We start from the raw sequence: 24,003 nt of genomic DNA, 5'->3' as shown, positions 1-24,003 counted from the left end.
TCATGATATAGGATGAACTCAGAGGGTTAGTTTATTTGCACATACTCAAATGTGGGTGGAGAGTAGCAACATTGCCTCATTTTCATTCGTATGATAAAAGAATGATAGAGAAAGAGAAAATAACCATTCTTTCAAATTAATTCAGAATCCAGAATCAAAGTCTAATTGTATATTCTTTTAGGGAGATCAGTCGGTTAAAAACTGATCCCTATTTTACCAGAAGAGATGACTTCCATGATGAGATAGGCTCACAGAGATGAATCAGTCTTGTAGACAATGATACAGAAATTCATGAGGTCCAGGAGAAACAGTTTAGATTGGACAAGGCATTCAAATGTGGACAGAGTCCCTTTTCTGTGCTCCTGCCAGTTGTTTGGAAAGATGACAGATTAAGCTTTCTAGTTCCACAAGGCAATATTACAGGTTCCGCCAGCTGGTTTGGAGGGAGGAGGAACTGGGGGGGGTGGGGTCAGGTTACAGAACTCCCGTCTCTCCACTTCGGCTTTGACAAAGGGGTATACAACCTTTGTTCTTCAACCTTCAATTCCTGAGATTGTTCATGTTCCAAACTGAGGGTTGCAGGGTCCTTTTAACTGAGCAGACAAATCAGCTCTAGTTGGTCAGACGTGGCTTATTAAAATGCAGGTGGCCTTTGTATACTTCCCTTTGAATTTGGTCTCTGCAGTCCACATGGGTCATGAGCATACCTTCAGGGATAACAAAGTGCATGCTTCTGCAATATTGGCAAGAGTTCTTATTCTTTGAGGGTCACAGTCAAACATTGCTTCAGCCATTTCAAAAGGAAATTGTGCAGTTTTAAATTTTTAGATTTTATCCATGAGAATACAGTGTGATATCTTAGTCCCATTGCTACATATTGTGCCTGTTACAACTAAACAAAATAGTTCACAACCATTCTAAGCTTGGTAGTTAACTGTCAGTCATCAGTTAACTGGTGAATTCTCCAACACAACACAACTACCAAGCAGAGTCCACTTGCCAACCGATCAGCACTCACTTCTAAAAGTTTTTTTAAAGATTACTTATTAGTCACAAGTAAGAGTTACATTAACACTGCAATGAAGTTACTCTGAAATTCCCCTGGTCGCCACACTTTGGCGCCTGTTCGAGTCAATGCACCTAGACAGCACATCTTTCAGACTGTGGGAGGAAATCAGAGCACCTGGAGGAAACCCACACAGATATGGGGAGAACATGCAAACTCAACACAAACAGTGACCCAAGCCGGGAATCGAACCCGGGTCTCTGGCGCTGTAAGACAGCAGTGCTAACCACTGTGCCGTTCCTCATAAGGTATAAATTGTTATTCCCGTTACATTTGGACCCTGGCAAATTGTCTTGATGCATGCAAGATGAAAAGTTTCAACATATATCTTTCTTCAGCAAAAATCAAGTTCTGTTCTACTAAACCATTTTTGCACTGCCTCCAAACCTACATCTTTGACCAAGCTTTTGGCCATCTGTCCTATCTCCCCATTTGATTCCATGTCATATTTTATTTTTTAAAACTTCTGTGAAGTGGCCTGGGACATTTTATTACGAGTGCTTAGCAATAAAAAACTTGAATATTGCTGAAATGAGAGACATGCTGTCAAAGCTTTTTGATTTGCATTCATCAGGGCAAATGCAAGAATGTCAAATTTAAATAATCACAACAATATATACGATAAGAGCAAAGGGTGCTGATTGGTTCACAAGCCAACTCTGGCTGAGGATCTGTCATGGAGAAAGCAATAGGAAATTGTTGGCTCCAAATGCTCCTTGGTGATTCAGAAAAGTTGCAAGATTGCAGTCACAAACGGTTGTGATTGCTTGAAATATGGCATTCTTGCATCTGTTCTGCTGTGCGAGACAAAAAGCCTTGGCTACTTGTCTCTCTTTTCAGCAATATTTAATGACATTAAAGACGCTATATAAAGCATGGCTAATGGCTATTTTCCTCCTGCATTCAGCAAACCTACCTTCTCCATATGCATATTTTCCTTATTTAGGACTTTTCTGGAGAACACATGGCATGAAATTCCTACTGATAGTTTTCAGTAAAAATCTGTTGAGAGTGCAAAATGAGATTACTTGCTTTTTTTTATGCATACCACATGTTTCTGATAAAATTAGTCACCCTAATTTGACAGCAGAAGGAGGCTTTTTCAGTGTTGGCTGGTTAATTTAGTATCTCATCCAAAAGTTTCCTGTGTTTATGTGTTGTAATTTCACATTAGGATTGCTTGCAGTCAAATTGCAAATTTACAGAGGACAAAGTTAGTAAGCAATTTGTATCCTGGAGAAAATTAGCCCTTCTGAAAGTTCAAATGAACATAATTGAGAGCAGTAGTCCAAATTCCATGATAAGGCACTTCCTAACACCTGAAATTGATCAGGATTGTTTATAAATGCAGCCGCAAAATCTTTTGTGTTCTCTGAGCTAATGTGATCCCAAATTGGTTACCTTAACTTGTTTAAATTACATTTTATGTGTAGAGAGCGCTGTTGGCCAGCCAGTTAGTGAGAAGCTCCAGATAAACATAAGAGAGAGTTTACATAATAGCGAGTGTATGGAGAGTATGGTGGGGTAGGCTTGAAGGACCTAGTGGCCTACTCCTGCTTCTATTTCTGTTGTGTTGTGTAATGGTTATGTCATGAATGTGCTTTTATTCCACCATGGGGGTTGAATATTTGTATTCAGTTTAAAACCCTGACTGATTTAAAAACTGAACTGGGTCAGCTGTCCCCTTTATGGAAGAAAACACATTTTCCAGACTTGGTCTGCCCCAGATGCCATGTTCATGCCAGCCGGAAGGAGCCGTCCAGGTTAATCCCATTTTTCAGCGCTCAGACTGTAGCTTTGCAGGTAACAGTACTTCTAGTGCATACTCAAGTACTTTTTAAATGTTCTAAGGGTAACTGCCACTACCCATCCTTTTTTGACAGAGTGTGCCAAATCCCCTTCACCCTATAGGTGAAAAGAATGCCCTTCAAATCCCCTCTAAAGTTCTTAGCTCTTGCCCTAAGTCCAGCTCCCCAAGTAAGAAGAATCGTGTTTTCCTATCCAATCTATAGGTGGGATAGCAATCGATTGAATCATGGAATCATAAAATCCCTACAGTGCAGGAGGAGGCCATTCGGCCCATCACCTATGCACCAATGAGCATCCCCCTCCAGGCCCTTTCCCCACAACCCCACACATTTATCCCACTAATCCCTCTAACCTACACATCATGAGACACTAAGGGACAATTGAGTACGGCCAATTAACTTAACCCACACATCTTTGGACTGTGGAAGGAAACCGGAGCACCCAGAGGAAACCCACACAGAGAGCATGTAGAATCTCCACACAGACAGTCATCCAAGGTTGGAATTGAACCTGGGTCCCTGGTGCTGCGAGGCAGCAGTACTAACCACTGCTCCTGTGCCACCCTGTCACTGCAATCATTGCAGTTGGTAAAATAGGTCCACTACCACCACCAGCTCAGGTCAACCAGGTATCAGCACTAAATATAGGCCTTGTCCACATCCCCTGGATGAATCAAAAGATGTTCCACTGCTCCTAGAAAGTTTTCTTGTTGTAAAAAGAAAATTCCTCTGAACAAAAGATATGAAAAAAAGTATTTAACGCAGGTTGCATCGTTACATCTAGAATGATGGAACTGTCAGATAATTGCAGTGAAAATTATTTGAATAAACATGTTTTTTTCAATAAACGTGATGGCTTAGAGATGTGTTTTGAGACGTTCAACCCTTCACTGTATATAGAAATATATTTTATAGTTTCCAGACATGATGCAAGGATTTTTTTTATCTCAGAAGGGACAATTAAGTGGAAAACATTTAGTGTGCGTGACCTAACTTTATAAAATAAATGCAATAACACTTTGAACTGTGGGAAATCATCATGTGTTTTGGCATTGTGATTGATGACATATGATCAACTGTTGTGTCGCATATGTTTTATGAAGTCCACCTGGATCGTAAGTTTTGCACTTTGACTTTGGTTAGGGTGAGCATGTTTCACTTCAGGTCTGATTCAATGGACCCACGAAGGAGCTTTTATCAAACAAAGTTTATTTAAGTATACAGTTAACATGTGTAGAAAGAAAATTAGAAATAACTTTTACCAATTACAAACAAGAAAAAAAACAATCATGAGACAGTAGAACCCTTATTGAATATTGGAAATGTTCCAATCAAGCAAATTCCACAAGCAACCTTTGCTACAGATTTGACACAGCAAAACACAAATGCTCATGTGATGCTGGTGCCCAGTCCCCTGGGTGGAGAATTGAAACTCTAACTTCCCAGTCTCGTAACTTCCCAGCCTCTTGAGACACAGCTTGAAGTCAGAATAGCTTCCCAAAACACTTGGGGGAGAGAGACGCTAGACAAACTGACCATCAACAGCAAATTTTCCACTCCAGGAAGGCCAGGAGACTTCCTTCCAGCAAGCAAGCAGACTCTATAATACCAGGGAGAAAGAGAGAAAAACACTGCTTTCCAGTCTGATGGTTTAATTTGATTTGATTTATTATTGTCACATGTATTAGCACACAGTGAAAAGTATTGTTTCTTGCATGCTACTCAGACAAGGCATACCATTCATAGAAAAGGACAGGAAAGAATGCAGAATGTAGTGTTACAGTCATAGCTAGGGTGTATAGAAAAATCAACTTAATGCAAGGTAAGTCCATTCAGAAGTCTGACAGCAGCAGGGAAGAAGCTGTTCTTGAGTCGGTTGGTACGTAGTCATCCCCTTCGAAACTAAACAGCAGCTCAAAACTGAAAACGAAAGAGATCCTGTCACCTGGCCTGTCAGCCAATCCTCCCCCTAACAACGCCAGGTCATAAAACAAATTCCAGAAAATCACCTGAGGCCCACAGTAAAAATAAACAAGACCCCATTTAAGGCATTGAAGCAGCAATAAAAGGACTTCTCTGACAGGCCTGGAGCAATGGAAAAAAATCTGAAACTGTGATAGCTGCAGAGAACATGATTTAAAGAAAATAAATTCTTAAAGGAATACTAACGTCACACATAATCAAACTTTCAAATCTGTTCAGCTAGATTTGGCAACCTGGCATAACATGGCTGGGATATCTGTGCCAACTTCTTGTACCAATTTCAGCTTTATATCTCTTCCCTGTGTATGTTGATTTCACTGAGTATTGCAAGATAATTCCACTAATCTTTGTTCCTGGTTAAAAACTATATAGAGTTTGGAAACATTTTCTACGTGATAGAAAATAGTGTGCATCAAGTACCTCACTGCAATCTGTAAACTTGATACGCAGCTTTCAAATAAATTGATCCTGCCCAAAGGAAATCTAATGACAGGGTAACATAAACCTGTAGGTTCTGAAGTGCAGTGGATGGCATCAATAATTTGATTATTTTCCCATCCATTGCCTGGATTTTCAATTTTTCATGCAACTGAGAGTCTAATGGTAGAAGAAGTCTGATGGCCGTCAGTGGAGCCATTTAAGTTCCTCCTGTTCACTTTCAATCTTCGCTCTATCCAATTACTTCATTTATTACAAAATACCTTGAGATATACCTCAGCTTGTGCTTGGCTCTCCGTTTCCATCAGTGAATCACAACATTTCCAGGGCACTAATCAATCTGAGATACTCCTTGGTGACAGCAAACAACCACGGCATCAAATAGTAATAAACAGCTGTCAAGCGCTCAGTATGGGCTAAGTTGATCATAAAGCTTCAATCTTAGCCTCTGGTGTACCCATTTATGGCATTGAAACAAATAAAGCCACAACAACATTGCTGTCTCCTTTTATATTTATTGATAACAAATAGTACATGTTTCTCAAGTCCTGAATAATTCCTTTACAGAATGTGTTTTCTTTGTGGCTTCATTTAAACTATGAATTTTCAGTTGCCCCTTGATTTTAGTGCTGCATGTAATTCATTATCAGAAGCTGAGACCTTAGGACTTTTACCAACTTCATTGCATCCACATCTCTGCTCCTGTTGACTTCAGGTATTATAAGGCAAAGGTGGTGGGACATCTGGAGTGGTGGTGGGAGGTCTGGTGAAACCTTACTTAAGAGATAAAGGATCCAATGTTGGACACCTCTCTTTAGGTCCCGAATCAATGATCATTCTTTTGTCTTTCTTTCCATTTTGCTTACGATCTTCTTACCTCATTAGTCCCTTGTAAATGTGGCTTCTTTGTTTCTGGCCATGTCATATCACCACACTTGTGGCAATGCTGGGTTCCTTCTTGGCAGACATCATTCTGGGATGCATGGTGTAGGGCTAATCACACACACACTCACGCTCACACACTTTTGTCTCTCTAACACACGCGCACACTCTCTCTCAAATGCACACTCTCACATGCGCACACTCTCTCACATGAACACACTCTCTCACATGCACACTCTCTCACATGCACACTCTCTCTCATGCACTCTCTCTCTCTTTCATGCACTCTCTCTCTCTCTCATGCACTCTCTCTCTCATGTACTCTCTCTCTCATGCACTCTCTCTCTCATGCACTCTCTCTCATGCACTCTCTCTCTCATGCACTCTCTCTCTCATGCACTCTCTCTCATGCACTCTCTCTCTCTCTCTCAAGCACGCACTCATGCACTCTCTCTCATGCACTCTCTCTCATGCACTCTCTCTCATGCACTCTCTCTCATGCACTCTCTCTCATGCACTCTCTCTCATGCACTCTCTCTCATGCACTCTCATGCACTCTCTCTCATGCACTCTCTCTCATGCACTCTCTCTCTCATGCACTCTCTCTCTCATGCACTCTCTCTCTCATGCACTCTCTCTGTCTCTCATGCACTCTCTCTGTCTCTCATGCACTCTCTCTGTCTCTCATGCACTCTCTCTCTCTCTCATGTACTCTCTCTCATGCACTCTCTCTCTCTCTCTCTCATGCACTCTCTCTCACATGCACTCTCTCTCTCTCATTCTCTCATGCACTCTCCCTCTCGTGCACTCTCTCGTGCACTCTCTCTCATGCACTCTCTCTCATGCACTCTCTCTCTCTCTCATGCACTCTCTCTCTCATGCACTCTCTCATGCACTCTCTCTCTCTCATGCACTCTCTCTCTCATGCACTCTCTCTCTCATGCACTCTCCCTCTCATGCACTCTCTCTCTCTCATGCACTCTCTCTCTCTCTCTCATGCGCTCTCTCTCTCTCATGCACTCTCTCTCTCTCTCATGCACTCTCTGTTGCACTCTCTCTCTCTCTCTCTCATGCACTCTCTCTCTCATGCACTCTCTCTCTCATGCACTCTCTCTCTCATGCACTCTCTCATGCACTCTCTCTCATGCACTCTCTCTCATGCACTCTCTCTCTCATGCACTCTCCCTCTCATGCACTCTCTCTCTCTCATGCACTCTCTCTCTCTCTCATGCGCTCTCTCTCTCTCATGCACTCTCTCTCTCTCTCATGCACTCTCTGTTGCACTCTCTCTCTCATGCACTCTCTGTTGCACTCTCTCTCTCTCTCTCATGCACTCTCTCTCTCTCTCTCACCCACAGCTCCAGCTATGCTATTCAGCGAGATCATGGCTCATCTGGTATTATAACCCTCAACTCCGCTTTCCCACCTCTCCCCCATAAGCCTTCATTTTCTTTACTGATTAAACATCTGTCTATCTCAGCCATGAACATAACTAACAACCCAGCCTCTACAGCCCTCTGTGGTTAAAAAGAAATCCACAGATTCACTACACTCGCAATTTCTTCCTCATCTCTGTCTTAAATGGGTGACCACTTATGCCCTCTGCTCCTAGATTCTACTACAAGGGGAAGCAATGTCTCATGCATCTATCCTGTCAAGTCCCCTGAGAATCCTATATGTCTCAATATGATTGCCTCTCATTTTTCTGAGCTCCAATGATTACAGGCTCAAACTCTCCTCATAAGAAAATCTCTTCAGACCAGAGTCCACCTCATGAACCTCTGGACTGACTCCAATTCCAATACATCTTTTGTTAGATATGAAGACCAAATCTGTTCACAGTATTCCAAGTGTGATCTAACTAGTGCCCTTTATAGTTTTAGCAAGACTCCCCATTTTTACACTCCATTCCCTTTGAAATAAAGGCCAACATTCTATTTATGTTCCCGATTACCTGTTGAACTTGCATGCTAGTTTTTTGTACTTTATTCATGGGAACCCTTATATCCCTCTGTGCTGCAGCTTTCTGCAGTATTTTTCCATTTAAATAATATTCAGCTCCTTTATTCTTCCTACTAAAGTGCATAACTTCACATTTTCCTACATTATATTCCATCTGCCAAGTTTTTGCCCACTCATTTAACCTGTTGATATTCCTCTGTGGACTCTTTGTGTCACCCTCACCACTTGCCATCCATAGACTTGTCAATAGTACATTCGCTTTCCTCATCCAAGCCATTAATGTGTATATATAGTAAATAATTGTGGCCCCAGCACTGATTCCTAGGACACTCCACTAGTTACAGGTTGCCATCCTGAAAATGCCTCTTTTATCCCAACTCTCTGTCTTCTATCAGTTAGCCAATTCTATTTTCCATGCTAATATACTATCCCAACACCAGAGGCTCTCATCGTATTCAGCATCCTTTTGCATGGTACCTTATTGAAGGATCATTATGACCTGGAAGTCTATTGTGGATTGGGTATTTGAGTCTTGGTAATTGTGGGAAGGTGCATCTGTGTTTCCTGTATTTTGATTTTTGGGTACCATTTTTAGGAAAATTCAAATTTTCCAATTTGAAACTTAAAATATTGATTTCTTGTCGTCTTTCTTTTTGATCTAATTCTGCTTTTTCCTCTTTGTGTCTTTTAACTGTTTGGATATTTTCACTTGTTCAGTGGTATCTAACCAAGCAAAAAGCTTGTGGGGATTCCACTGTCGTAAGTAATTTAGTTGCTGATTGTTCCAGCTGGAAATACCGACATCTGTTCACTCACCCATGATCACCTTTTGAAGCTGGTTAATGTTTCAAATTGGACCAATTAGTGTAGGTTCTCAGAATGAAAATTGTTTAGGAGCTATATTTATTGCTTAACCAAAATCTCTAATTTTCAGTTCCAAAGAAATCAGATTGGACACAAAACATTCACTCAGTTTTTCTCTCCACAGATGCTCCCAGACCTGCTGAGTTTTTCCAGCATCTTTTGTTCTCATTTCAGATTTCCAGCATCTGCAGTGTTTTGCTTCTGTCTCAATCTTTAATGTTGCTGCGATTGAATGGAATGCTGAAAGGTGTTACAAATATGCTTTAACTGGTCCACCAGAGCAAACCACAATATGTTGTCTAATTAGTTGTTAAACCCAGCAAAAGACAGCACTTGAATATTCCCTTCTGTTACTGCATCTAGTAGAAAAAAGATCCCAGACAATCTGCAGAGGAGATATTAGCGGGTGGCACAGTGGTTAGCAGTGCTGCCTCACACCTTCAGGGACCCAGGTTTAATTCCAGCCTTGGGTGACTGCGTGGAGTTTGCATGTTTTCCCTGTGTCTGTTTGGGTTTCCTCCAGCTGCTCCGGTTTCCTCCCACAGTCCAAAGATGTGCAGGTTAGGTGGATTGGCCATGCTAAATTGCCCCTTCTTGTCCCAAGATGTGTAGGTTAGATGGATTAGCAGGATAAATGTGTGGGGGTACGGGGATAGGGCGAGGAAGAAGGGCTCGGTAAGATACTCTGTCAGAGAAATGGGCAGACTCGATGGGCCGAATGGCCTCTTCTGCACTGCAGGGATTCTATGATTAGGAAAGGATAAGTAAAAACCTGGTCAGAGAGAGAGTTTTTTCCAAAGAGGATTTTGTAGGAGGAAAAGAACCAGAGAAGTGCTGAGGGTCAGGGAGGAATCTCTGGTAACTGGAACTGATACAGCTGAAGGCACAGTCAGTGTTCATGGAGTGAAGAGAGTGCAAGAGAACAGAGTTCGAGGAATACTAGCTGAAGGTTTGTAAGACCAGAGGAGGTCACCAAAATAGGGGACTGAATATTTGTTCTTGGGTCAGGACCCCAATGTAGGTGCATTTTCGGGTCCCCCCACCTCCCTCCTCACAGCACATCAGTTTCAGAAGCCTATCATGACTTTTGAAGCATAGGCCCATTACTGGCCAGGGTGTGCACTTACCATCCAATTAAGATTGCCAGGTGGGTTCCCAGGGTTGGAGATCCAGTAGTAGCCCCACAAGGAATGTCACATTAGCAGGTCAGTCATCAAGGATGAGTACTACTGATAATAATTGTGACCCAGCACTGATCCCTATGGCAGTCCTTTAGTTACAGGTTGCCATCCTGAAAATGCCCCTCTTATTCCAACTCCCTGTCTTCTATTAGTTAGCCAATCCTCTGTTCCATGCTAGTTTACTTACCCACAACACCATGAGCTCTTATCTTATTAAGCAGCCTTTTGTGTGGTAGCTTATCGAATGACCTTTATGACCTGGAAGTCTGTTGTTAAATGGATATCTGAATAGGAATGGAAGAGGGCACCTCAAATATGAGATGCATTTTGAAGACTTTTTAACAATATTAAAAAATAAAAAGTGGCCACAGCTGTCAGGCCTTCATCATGGAGGTGTAACCCTTCATCAGCACAGCCAGTGACCTAAGCTGTGGTCATCTTACACTTCAGCACTCGCCCCACCATGTCTGCTGCTGAGAAGCCGGTTCACCGGTCTGGATTTGGCCTCAACATGGGGCCCAACTGTCAACCGGAAAATTCCAGTCGTCTTCTGAATAGTGACCTTAATAAGACAATTAAGAGGCTTAGTTGTCTAGCCACCACTTGAGCTAAGGTAGCCAATAGCCCCCCAAACCAGCATGTTTAAAAATGGCTCAGAGGCAGGCAAGTGCCCGCAAACCGATGTCGGTAACTATGGGCTTGTCCACCTCCGATAGTTGGGGAATTCAGTCCAGCACCAGTGAGGCACATAACGATTGGAATACAAGAATGAGGATTTTAAATCTGAGGTGCTGCTGGATCGTGCGCCAATGCAGCACAATGGCAATGGGGTTAAAGATACAGATACCAGACATCTATTGAACGTTTATGGGAGTGAAGGATGGGAGGCTGACCAGGAAAGCCCAGGAATTGTTATGGCTGCAGGTGATGATGGTTTCATTTGGCAGATAGGTTGAGGCAGGGGTGGAAGCCGGAATTGCTGCAGAGTTGGAGTCAGATGCTCTGTTCAGCGTTAATTTGGAAGAGCATGATGTGAAAATTTGGTTTTGCGTGAGAGAATGGCTGGGGATCTGGTTTCTAAAAGTTCTGGGTACTCTGAAAAAGGAAATAATGGAAATGTAATATCGTCACTTGAGCATGTGAACTTTCTACTTGCAGTTTCACCATGGAGCCCAACTATGATTTCCTCTATCTTTATGATGGTCCAGATGGTAACAGCCCTTTGATCGGAAGCTTTCTTGACAATAAGCTCCCTGAGCGGATTGAGAGCAGCTCAAACAACATGCACTTGGCTTTTCGAAGTGACGGCTCTGTTAGCTTTTCAGGATTCCACATCGAATACAAAGGTTAGATGATAACTTTGATGTTTTCATTTTACAGTCATTATTCATTTGTGAATATGTGTCCGCAACAATGCAGAATCTACATGGTGTTGCAGTACACTTCTGAAACCCCTTTTTCCAGGATTTCAAATGCTGGTGTACTCTTCTTGGCAATTTCTCAAAATCAGCCTTTAAAGGAATATCATTGGAGAAGAAATCAGCTGGTTTTAAAATGTTGCCATCATTTGTAAAGGGAAGACTGTGTTAGTGGATTGCCAGAAGTCCAGCTAAGCTGACTCTGGGTATGTTTTAAACAATGACAAAAGCAATACTTGTCAGCCAGCAGAAAAATCAGTAATGTCATTAAACAAAAGCTTCCTGTAAATCAGTGGAAGAAATGATCCATCACTAAACTGATAACATTGAGAAATTTAAACATTTAAAAGTAGATTGAGATTCAGTTAAGGAGAAGGAATTCTGAAAAAATTGGCATTTTCACTTCTAAAACTATGACGGCCTTTATTTATGAAACTGGATGTGTATCAAGGCAAAAACAAGAATAAGAATTGGTTTGCTGATGCTCCGGATGGTAAATGCACAATGTTATATGCTACTGAGCAGAACAGAACAGGGTCCCAGGTTTGATGTGAAATTGATCTCAATCGTGGCACAATAGCATCACAAATGGCTTTACTATTCTTGTGCACAGTTGAGAAAATTATCAGTGAGATTTCCTTTTCCTTGGTACCATAGATCACAGCATATAAGTTGATATCATTTTTTTCTTCAAAAATACATGTTTAGGTCTATACTCAGTTTTTAAATTAACCTCGCCCGCCACTTTCAGCTGATAAATGCCTGTTTAGGGCTATCTTTGCATTCGGAGTTGGTGTCCATTTTTCAGCACGAGAGATACATTTTTAGGGTTATACTTGCCTTATAACTTAGCGCGTGGCATCAATTAGGCAATATCTGTGTTGTCCAGGAGATGTGCAGGAATTGGAGGCATTGTGACTGATGGATAGAAATGCATTCTCCTGCACCGAAACTGGTGGTTCATGTTTTACACTTGGCTTTTATGTTGAGCCCTATTTTTTGAAGCTTCAAAGGGCAATTTATACGCTGTGATGTTTGGTAAATTTTAATTTCACTCAAGGATGAGACATTAAACCAAAGCCTGTCTGGCCTAATTACCAGATGCAAAAGATCCTATGACACTGCTTCAAAGAAAAGCAGGGGAGTTCTTCCCAAGCTTTGGTTAATATTTATTCCTGAAGAAACATTCAAAGCAAATGACCTGGCTTTTTATTACATGCGTTTGGTGGTGCCTTGCTTGAGCAAATTGGCTGTTGGGTTCCCTACATTACAACCATGACAACACTTCAGAAGTACTTCAAAGGTTGTAAAACATTTTGGGACATTCTGACGTCATGACGAATGCTATATATTTTTTTAATCATGGGATATATGTAGGTGTTGCTGGTTGGGCCAGCATTTATTGCCCATTCCTAATTGCCCTTGAGCTGAGAGGTTTGCTCAGCCATTTGAGAGTCAACCACATTGCCGTGGAGTCACATGTAGTCCAGAGCAGATTAGAGTGGCATGTTTCCTTCCCTAAAGGGCATGATTGAACCAAATGGGTCTTTACCACAATTGTTTGATGGTTATCATTAGACTTTTAACACCAGATTTTTATTTCAAATTTCACCATCTGCTGTGATGGGATTCAAAGCATTACCCTCGATTTTCTGGATTACTAGTTCAATGCCAATACCACTGCAGCATTGCCTTTTTTCTTCCTTTTCTGTCCGGTAACATACCAGAGCTGGTTGCCACTTGTTCTCTTGATTACCTAAGCCACACAGATCACAAAGTCCAGACTTGATTTGCTGTGGCATTACAGTTAGTGCCAGTGACCTGAATTGACCAAAGGGAAAATAATAATTACTTTTTCTCTCTGGTTGTTCACTCATGTTCTTTTAGGGCAATAAATCAGTTGCTCTTATCTAGTCCCTCTTATTAGTGACTCCAGACCAACAGAAAAATAGCTCATTCTTAACTCCCCTTTGAAATGGTCTAGCAAGTGAGACAAAACTGCTCCAACAGTAAATAATGAGAAACAATCCCGGTGAGCCACTTGACATCTACCTACAGATTGGACATGCCAAAACACATCCAGCTCGATCAATCATGCAAAGTCCTCCATACTAACATCTGGACACTTGTGCCAAAGTTGGGTACAGGTTAATCAAGCAACAACATAGTCACACTCACAGGATAATATTGTTCGGCCAATGTCCTAGACTCCTCCATCACCTTTCCTGGGTATGTCCTGTCCCACCAAAAGGACAGATCCACCAAAGGCAGCAGCACAGTGGTATATACAGTTTGGAGTAAATGGTCTTTGGAATCCTCAATATTGACTCCGGATTCTGAAAAGTCTAATGTTATTGGTTCAAACATGGGCAAAGAAATCTATCATCATCTCTCGGCTGATAAATCTGTCCTCCTCCATAATGACATTTATTTGGTAAGGCACTGGGGCGAGCACTGGCTGGGTGACTTCAATGTCTATCACCAAGAGTGTTCAAGATATAACTACTAACTGATCTGACCAAGTCCTGAAGATGTAGCTGCTAGACTGGGCCCTTGCCAATCTACCTGTCAAAAACGCATCTGTCCATAATACCATTAGTAAGATTGACCACCACGTAGCTGTAGTGGAGAGGAAGTTCCCTTTTTACATTGAATAGATGCTCTATTCGTGCTGAGTGACACTACCACTGTCCTAAATGGGATAGATTCAGAACAGATTTAGCATCTCAAAACTGGGCATCTCTGAAGCATTGTGGGCCATTAGCAGCAGTAGAATTTCATTTCACCAGAATCTTTAACCTCATGGCCCGGCATGTCTCTTGCTTTGCAATTACCATCAAGGAGTGTGCAATAATTTTGCCAAGGCCAGTCTTCCATCACCAAAAACCCTATAATGACAACACAAGAGCTTCACAAATGGCTTACAACATGCAGAATACAGTATGGTTTACACCCACAGAATACAGTCTACGTTGAAACAACACTGCTCAGTTCTTATTGGGTGAGCCTCCACTCACTTAAGAAGGAGTTTGTCCTCCAATAAGCCCACGGGGTGATCTATTGATGATCCCCCATGCCCTTCACGGCCATCATAACATCCCTGCCATGAGAAGGTTGTTTCTTCCGCTTGGCAGTCAGTCTGAGGTCCGTCAAAGATGGGGCTGGTTCTGGTGGTAAACACCAAATAGGGGAACCCTTCGTTTTCACAGGGAGAATTGCAGGGTTACTGATGCCAGGCCACTCCCATGGATGTAGGGAGGCTGAGCTCGGGAGTTTTTGATTCCCTTGGCATAAGTCGCATCACTTCAGTGAGTCTACAATACCTGAGTCGAGGCTGGGCCACCAGACATAGCTCCTAGCCAACATATTCATCTTTGACACTCCAGAGTGGCCATTATGTTGATCTGTTAATATTGGACGTATCCCTGGATGAGGGACAACTACTTGGGACCCCCAGAGAATGATTCTGCCCTCAATGCCAATGTAATAATTCAGCCAACGCCAGTCTTCCATTCCATAAAAACCCTTTAATGATAACACAAAAAAGAGCCATACCTGCGGTTCATGCAAGTCAATACCCGGGAATCCACAGAATTCCTGTCCGGGTTGAAGCAACGGGTTTTAACCCCTGCTTACTCCATATTGGGTGAGCCTCCGCTCGTTCAATAAGGGAGTTCGTACACCAGGAAACCCATGGGGAGATCTATTGATAATCTCCCATGGCCTTTGTGGCCATCATAACAGGGTGCATCCCTGTCTGACTGAGTGTTAACTAGGACTGTCCTCAGGCATGCCAAACAGTGGAAAGAGCATGTTATCGATGGAGCTGAGCACCCACAAATCAAATCAAAGTTTTGCAGTCCTGTCATATCCAGCTAGGAATGGCTGGTGCATAATTAAACAACCAATTGGAGGAGCTGACTCGATGAACATTCTCATCCTCAATGTTGGGGAAGGCCAATATGTCAGTGCAAAAGGCGAGTTGGGATGTAGCCGGAACAATATTTATCATTCTTGCCCACCTCCATTCCCAACCCCAGCAGTAACTAGAAATCATGCACCAAGTGTTTAAAGGCATCTTGAAAAGGATTTTCTCCTCATGCCTCACATTAGCTTTTTGATCTTGATGGACAAGAGTCAATCATTTACTGGCTCTTCAAAAAGAAAATCACACTTTTTAACGCCAATTATTATCATGTGAGATTCATTGAAAAACACTTTTGAGAAGCACCAAAAATTGATGTAACCATAAAAAATAAGTAATTGCGTAACAAATATTTATCAATATTTTCTTAACATCACCTTTTTGATTATTTAGCAAAACTTCGGGAATCGTGCTTTGATCCTGGGAATGTCATGAACGGTACCAGATTGGGAAGTGACTTTAAGCTGGGATCGACCGTTACATACTATTGCAATGCGGGATATGTGTTGCAAGGTTATTCAACTCTGACCTGCATTATGGGAGATGATGGAAGACCTGGATGGAATAGAGCTTTGCCCACCTGTCACGGTAGGATCTATTCAATTGAGCTTTTAGTATTGAATCTGTTACGATTAAAGAAAAAAAAAATGACACAAAATGAATGTTGATTGTTGGTTCAATCTACCAAAAAAGTAGAAATAATTTATTGTCCAAAATAAGGCTGAGATTTGTAGCTATAGCATCATGATGTGTGTGCGTGCATATGATTATGTTTAAAAGTGACACAAAATGCTCAAAACTCATTTCAAGTTCGTCAATTTATGTGATGGCCCAAGGTGACCACTCTATTGCTAGGTATTGCTCCAGCTGCGATATGTTGTTATTTAGAATTAAACTTTAGGTAGCCACTCACTGTGTAAAACTAATGAACTAACAGGCAGCCTCTAAAGATTTGAGGCTTTGGTGGCAATATTAAAAGAAAACAAAAAATATATAAAATGTACACTAGCACTGCAATTATGGCAGAAATAGCATGTGCACTGGGTTGGGTGAGTTTTAACTTTAATTTATTTTCTGAAATCTGACCACAAACTGTTATTTCCTCGTTAGGAATCTGTTTTTACTGACTGTAGTCCAACCAATCTAAATTTTATTCGAAAGGTGTTCTGAGACATGATGAAAGCACAGTGTCAGATGCATCTGTGATGTGATCTGTAAAGAGGATCTTTAGGTTCAGGTGGGAGGACAAAGCGACTAATATTGAAATGGTGAATAGTGTGCTTGTATTGACAGTACATCTTATGTCAAGAAGCTTAAAATGAGTCTATCGCGTGTTGTACCACTGATGACTGTCATCACTGAACAATAATAGACTAGGTCTTAGCTGGGAAGAAGCAAATAGAAGACAAATGATGAGATGATGGATCGTGCACATTCTCTAAATGGAAGAACTACAATAATAGGAAGCTGTGTGAGCTTGCAGTGAAGAAAATATCCTTGTGAGATGACAAGGCATCTGTGCTAGACCTGATGATTGACTGGCAGTGTGTTTTCCAGTTTGGGTAGCACTACAATAAGCCAGGTCTTTGCTTCATTATCTGGATGTGCAAAAGAAGCAGAGCTGAAACACAAAGGGTTGCATGGATACACAAAGCAGTGACAAAATGCAAAAAGCAATGGTCATTGACACTGGTGCTCACTTCGGTGAATACCTTAAGCAATCAGTGTGTTCAAACAGTCTCATTTAAATGCAAATGCTTGAAATAAATGTCAAATGTTAACTCTGCCGAACAAATGAATCAAGCAGAAAAAAATAATAGAATGCTGATATAAACACTACTATCATTTCAACTTTGAGCTTAAGTATGAAAATAAAGACTGCTTCCCTTCTAACTTTGATGTGATGTTGGACTGGGGTAAGCACAGTAAGAAGTTTCACAACACCAGGTTAAAGTCCAACAGGTTTATTTGGCAGCACAAGCTTTTGGAGCGCTGCTCCTTCATCAGGTGAGTGAGGACTTGTGTTCACAAACAGGGCATATATAGACACAAACTCAATTACAAGATGATGGTTGGAATGCAAGTCTTTACAGGTAATCAAATCTTAAAGGTACAGACAATGTGAGTGGAGAGAGGGCCAAGCACAGTTTAAAGAGATGTGTATTGTCTCCAGCCAGGACAGTTAGTGAGATTCTGCAAGCCCAGGCAAGTCATGGGGGTTACAGATAGTATAACATGAACCCAAGATCTCGGTTGAGGCTGCCCTCATGTGTGCGGAACTTGGCTATCAGTTTCTGCTCAGCGATTCTGCATTGTCGTGTGTCGTGAAGGCCGCCTTGGAGAACGCTTACCCGAAGATCACAGGCTGAATCAGAGACTTCTAACCTGACAGTCATATATGACAAACACATGACCAACACTACCATATTCTTCCTGTGCCTAAAAACTATTATAACTCAATGGAATGTAACTTGATGAGGTTTTTCTTCAATTAGCTGCTGCAACACATCTTTAGCAAGTCATATTATTTGTATCTTGAATACCTCAAGGTGAATGCTTAAAGAAAAGGTGTGACCCCTTGATGACCATTTTGTTTTAAATTATCTTGCTTTTTTTCAAAGTTTCTGGAAAATATCACATTCAGAGGGTCATTGTGACAAGAGATGCCTCACACAATGATTGCTATGTATGCAGGGAAAATAATGGGCTGATGATTTGGTTATGGCTAATTTATAATTCAAGATAAGCTCATTGTGATATCTAAAGACGTGTTGGTTAGGTGGATTGGCCATGCCAAGTTCTCCCTCTGTGTACCCGAACAGGCACTGGAGTGTGGCGACAAGAAGATTATCACAGTAACTTCATTGCAGTGTTAATGTAAGCCTACTAGTGAACACTAAGAAATAAACTTTTAAAAATGCTGCTCCCAATACAATGCCAAGGACAAACTGAGAGAGCACTGAGTTTGTGAGGTGCGATTTTCTGTCCGTAGCCTGTAAACACTGCTAATTTCTCAGGGGATAAAAGTCTTTCTTTTTGAGGGGAAAGTGGAGAAAAGGAAATCATGCCCAAACTGGGCTGTATGATCAACGTTTGAGTGGTTGGTAACTGATTTGACCTACTAGCAGAACAGGACCATCCCAGGAACATTCATAAAAAATCTCTGGCCCTTGTCTTTTCACACCTGTTTGTAATGGATGCTGAGAAACTGGAGTGTTTCTTCGTGGTTCAAAGAATCTTCAGGGTTCAGTCCTCAATTCAGGGATAAATGAGTCATAGTCCTTGGGCAAGTTGGGATCAATTTTAAACTGCCAAAATTCAGGATGCAAAGGCCTTAAAATGAAAGTCTGTTGTATTACAACTCAATAAATAGACAGCCAACATTTGAGTCATTGATGACATATCGATGAATATTAATAAGAAAAGTTTTAGGTCTGTCTTAGAATACCGTAATATACATTAGTGCTGGTCACTCAGCTTGGGGATATGCCTGCACGAATAAGGAGTAAATAAAGCATTCAGTGGAGGTGCAACACTATGATACTCTACTGATCTAAAATGTGTATTGCAACTTTCACAATTTCCCTCATGTAAGTCTTCCAGTTCTTCAGTAAACAACTGGTTTGTCTACCTGGACTGAACAGAAATGAATCAGGTTTAGTTAAGATGACAGTCTCTATGATCTGTATATTAGACTTTAGTGAACAACAATGAACCATGTGCAATAAAAAATTAACAGGGCTAAATTGGACATACTACAAATAGTGATGTGAATCTTGCATTGTGCAATTACCCTGCATCTGTTCAATGTGCTGTAGACAGAACACCAACTTTTCACTACTTGCCCGTTAGCCTGTATGATGCATTCAGTGCTGACCACACTATTGTGTGGATGCACATCTCAGCAGCTGATCCAATTTGTGACAAAGAATCATGAATTAAAGCTAGTCTGCATGATTTAAAACCTGCTTGCATCGCTTAAAGAGACGCATTGTGAATGGAGCAGGTACAGGAAATCCTTGTACAAGTTACTCCAATATGAAAACATAACTAAATATCGAGGAAACCTGGGGTGAGGTTTCAGGTGGCGAGCACATTTCAAACTTCTTGGATGCTGCATTGGAAACCTTGAGGAGAAAAGTGCTGTATCCACAAGGGACCAGAAACCTTTCCAGACACACGTTCAAAAGGTAATGGGATTAAATAGAGCCACGGTCAATGCCATATGTCAAGCCCCAACGACTAAGATGCAGGGTCACAAAAAGTTCAAGATGTCAAGCTGTCAAGTCCCTTCGGAATTGTGTCTGTTTCAATCAGATCACCTCTCATTTTCCTAAATTCCAGACATTATACATCTGATTTTCTCGACCTCCCATCAAAGGTAAACCCCCTCATCCCAAGAACCAATCGAGCTAACCTTTGCTGTACTGCCTCCAATGCAAGTGTATGTTCCTTTAAATATGGAGACCAAAGCTGCATGCAGTACTCCAAGTGTGGCCTAATCAAAGTTCTATTAATTGCTTACGACTGCCGCCAGGTCTGGGAGCAACTGTTTTGTCCAGTTTAAGTCAGGGTAAAACTCTTCAGCATACAATCATAGAATCCCTACAGTGCAGAAGGAGGCCATTCGGCCCATCGAGACCACACCGACAACAATCCCACCCAGGCCCTATCCGCCTAACCCTACGTATTTACCATGTTAATCCCCCTGACAATAAGGGGCAATTTATTATGGCCAATCCACCTAACCAGCACATCTTTGGACTGTGGGAGGAAACCAAAGCACCCAGAGGAAACCCACACAGACACGGGGAGAATGTGCAAACTCCACAGACAGTGACCCGAGGCTGGAATTGAACCCGGGTCCCTGGCGCTGTGAAGCAGCAGTACTTACCACTGTGACACCGTGCCACATTAAAGTTGTTGTGTACAGGGAGTAATCTGGAAACATCCAACACTTCAACTACTAAACCAAGCTGATGAGCAAGAATCAGTAAATAACCGACAGCAACTAACCTGAAAGTTGATGATCCCTTTGCATAGCACAGGTGAGAGGTCCTTCTTGCTGCTGAATGCATGTTCAGCAGTGCAAGATTAAAAGCTGGACAGTTGAGCTCCCGGAAGCAGTGGTGTCAAATCAGTGTTGCATGCTGATTACTGACACATTCTGTCTGCTTTGCACACCTCTGGCAGACCCTCACCACATGTTAAAGCTTTTGCCAATGTGGTGCCCAGCACAGCTCACACGAAAAGTGTGTGCGTGCACCACAGATGCCAGTTCACTCAAATGGGGCGCCTAAAAAAAGAGGTGACTCAGATCCAAATTTTGGACTCAATCTCTCTTTCCGGCCATAGCTGAAAATTAGCTCCATGCTACATTAAGATAGTGATTGTTTTCATTGAGATGGTTTGCGCTTAGTAATCAGGTGTAATTCTGCTCTTAGGATGCATGATGATCTGTTCAGTGACTTTGTGCTGTACAACATAATGCAAAGAATGCTGAAAGGGCAGCGTGTCAACCACCGAACTGCAACTTTCACTTTCATATTCTCCTTGCCTTATTGTTTCCTCCATCATGTTATGAAATTCGTATATAAATAAATTAGTATGTTCTTTTTAAAATAATTTTAACAATGTCATTTGGCTCGCAATGCAGAAATTGCTGTACCTCACTGTATCACAACTGAGGGTTCCATTATGTTTCAACTTTTTATTCCTTTGTCTGCTGTACCAACGGAGACATTAATCCACTTATTTCAAATGAGTTCATGGCTCTGCCAAACTGGCAAACAAAGGAATGTCTTGCAGACGTATTGAGTATTTGTCCCTGAGATGGGGAGAATTGAGAGACTAAATGCATTATACTGTGCAAAGGCAGTGTTCCACAGTGCAGGAAAGATAATCCAGTGGTTCTGATATTGAGAAGTGATGAAGCATACAATTCAATCAAATGTTGTTAACAGGGCAGTGCTGAAATGAGTTGGTATAAAGAAGAAAATGCCTTGGAAGGGAATACCTTATCTCGGATAGTTTCAGCTGTGTATACAGAAACCCTGTGATCACAGACAAACATTTGAATTTCCTATTTAGTGTTGTGTTAAATATTCAGTAAAACAAGGCTGGCTGTAGTCTACCTGTAGCTGATCATGGAGAGAATTAGTAACTAAATAAAGTCTTATAAGCACAAGGAGAATGATCAGAAACATGCTGATACACAGGGGGTGATGAATTATTGTTAAAATGTGCACACCTTTGTCTCTCATCAATGCCTGGAAACTGATATGAGCAGTGTTATTATAGAAACAATTACTATTTATGAGCAGTGGTATTATAGAAACAATTACTATTTAATTCCTGCCTGTTGTTTAATTAAGATATTAATCTATTTTAGATAAATGGGTTAGTACCTAATTTAAAATAGTAGCAAGAGGAATATGATACCAGGATGTTGAGCTTTTGTAAAATAACGTCACTCACAGTCAATTCCAGACTTGCATTTCTGATTGCATGTTCATATCTCCCTTTGTTCAAAGTCCTGGTAACTATATGTTCACCCATGGAGGCTCATCTTTTTCAGCAAGTCTATGCTTCTGGGGATAATTTTGCCTTTGTATGATTGTATAAAATTCTGGATTTTATGGTGGGGGAGGTAGGGGCGGTGGGGGGGGTGGGGGGGCGTTGCTGGGGCAGGAGGAGGAATAGGAGAAAGAGACGGACTGTTCACCCTCCCTGAAGGAAAGCTAGCTGGCAGTGGATGAACCTGCAAAGAGTTTGCCCCACGACCATCACATGCTGCCGGTGGGCTAAACAGGCTCAGGGCTGAACTAGACTGCCGCCTCTCAGTTTCGTCCCCCAAGAGCTGATGGCCAACCGATTGGCTGGCAGCTCAAACCGTCCCGGCAGTGCCAGAGCTCAGTATGGGCAATGCCAGGACTGTGAACAGGTGCTAGAAGGAGAAAAGTTGGATGCCGGGATAGGTGATTCCTGGGCTTTTAAGGCAGGTAGATTTCAGAGCGGGGGGGGGAGAAAGGAGGGGTCGGAGGCCAGATGAAGGAGAGCAGACAGTGAGGAATCAAAAGGGAGGCCTGGGAGCAGTATGGCAAGTCAGGCATGCCTCGGTGAGATGAGGTTGGGGATGGGTTAGTTGCAGAGGTCAAACAACATGAATGCTGCTTAGGTGGCCATTGCCTCTTGGGTACTCTTCAAGAGCAAAGGTTGCTCAAAAGCCAAGCCACCTTGGAGCCTACCCTGGCAGTCTTCCAAGTTGTGGAGATGCCGGCGTTGGACTGGGGTAAACACAGTAAGAAGTTTAACAACACCAGGTTAAAGTCCAACAGGTTTATTTGGTAGCAAAAGCCACACAAGCTTTCGAAGCTCTAAGCCCCTTCTTCAGGTGAGTGGGAATTCTGTTCACAAACAGAGCATATAAAGACACAAACTCAATTTACATGAATAATGGTTGGAATGCGAATACTTACAACTAATCAAGTCTTTAAGAAACAAAACAATGGGAGTGGAGAGAGCATCAAGACAGGCTAAAAAGATGTGTATTGTCTCCAGACAAGACAGCCAGTGAAACTCTGCAGGTCCACGCAACTGTGGGCGTTACAAATAGTGTGACATGAACCCAATATCCCGGTTGAGGCCGTCCGCGTGTGTGCGGAACTTGGCTATCAGTTTCTGCTCAGCGACTCTGCGCTGTCGTGTGTCGCGAAGGCCGCCTTGGAGAACGCTTACCCGAATATCAGAGGCCGAATGCCCGTGACCGCTGAAGTGCTCCCCAACAGGAAGAGAACAGTCTTGCCTGGTGATTGTCGAGCGGTGTTCATTCATCCGTTGTCGCAGCGTCTGCATAGTTTCCCCAATGTACCATGCTTCCAAGTGGCATTGGGCCTCAGATATCTAGTTAAATGCCAGCAGATTCAGGAAGAGATCAACAATTGACCTCTTAAGTGTCTCAGTTGGGCTCCAGGAAGATGGGCCCTCTATTGCCTTTCCCACCATTAACAAAATGGCACAGTGGTGGGAAGGCATAGGACATATCAGTTAACACCTTCCATGTTATTTTACCAGCTCTTTTGCCTCCCAGCCTGTCCTAATAGACCCTGAAAAATTGCTTGTCACCTTGGTGCAAATCTCAAACATATCGATATTGCATTGTGACCAGCATGATTGATAGCCTTTTTACCCAGGTCACCTGGAACATTTTGGAACATCTTCCTACATGTCAAGAAAGGGATTTGGGTTGAATTTGTTATTGATTGTTATTCATCATGTGCAGTTCACCCTACAACCAGTTAACTCCCAGAAGTACACAAGCCATTGGAATGATGATTATGGGATGATAGGTGCCCAGATGGAACAGTGAACAAATTGCATACTTTTCCATGTGAAGGTAGTTGTATAACAATTGGAAACCATTGGCTATGTGTCATAGCAGTTCATATCTTGATGGTAAAATGTGTTCCAATTTATT

General features: G+C 42.0%; 1 protein-coding gene across 1 annotated transcript in view; it reads left to right on the top strand.

Annotated features, from left to right (window-relative positions):
* Positions 1-24,003, top strand: part of csmd3b (CUB and Sushi multiple domains 3b) — a 1,683,329-nt gene that overhangs the window by 1,386,514 nt on the left and 272,812 nt on the right. The window contains exons 29-30 of the mRNA XM_078215503.1: positions 11,343-11,530; positions 15,921-16,115. Coding sequence (XP_078071629.1) covers positions 11,343-11,530; positions 15,921-16,115 — 383 coding nt within the window. The remainder of the gene's footprint in view (positions 1-11,342; positions 11,531-15,920; positions 16,116-24,003) is intronic.

The sequence above is a fragment of the Mustelus asterias genome, chromosome 7, assembly GCF_964213995.1.
Source record: "Mustelus asterias chromosome 7, sMusAst1.hap1.1, whole genome shotgun sequence".
Classification (NCBI taxonomy): Eukaryota; Metazoa; Chordata; class Chondrichthyes; order Carcharhiniformes; family Triakidae; genus Mustelus; species Mustelus asterias.
Note: the sequence above shows the minus strand (reverse complement) of the source record. Positions and strands in the feature narration are given on the sequence as shown.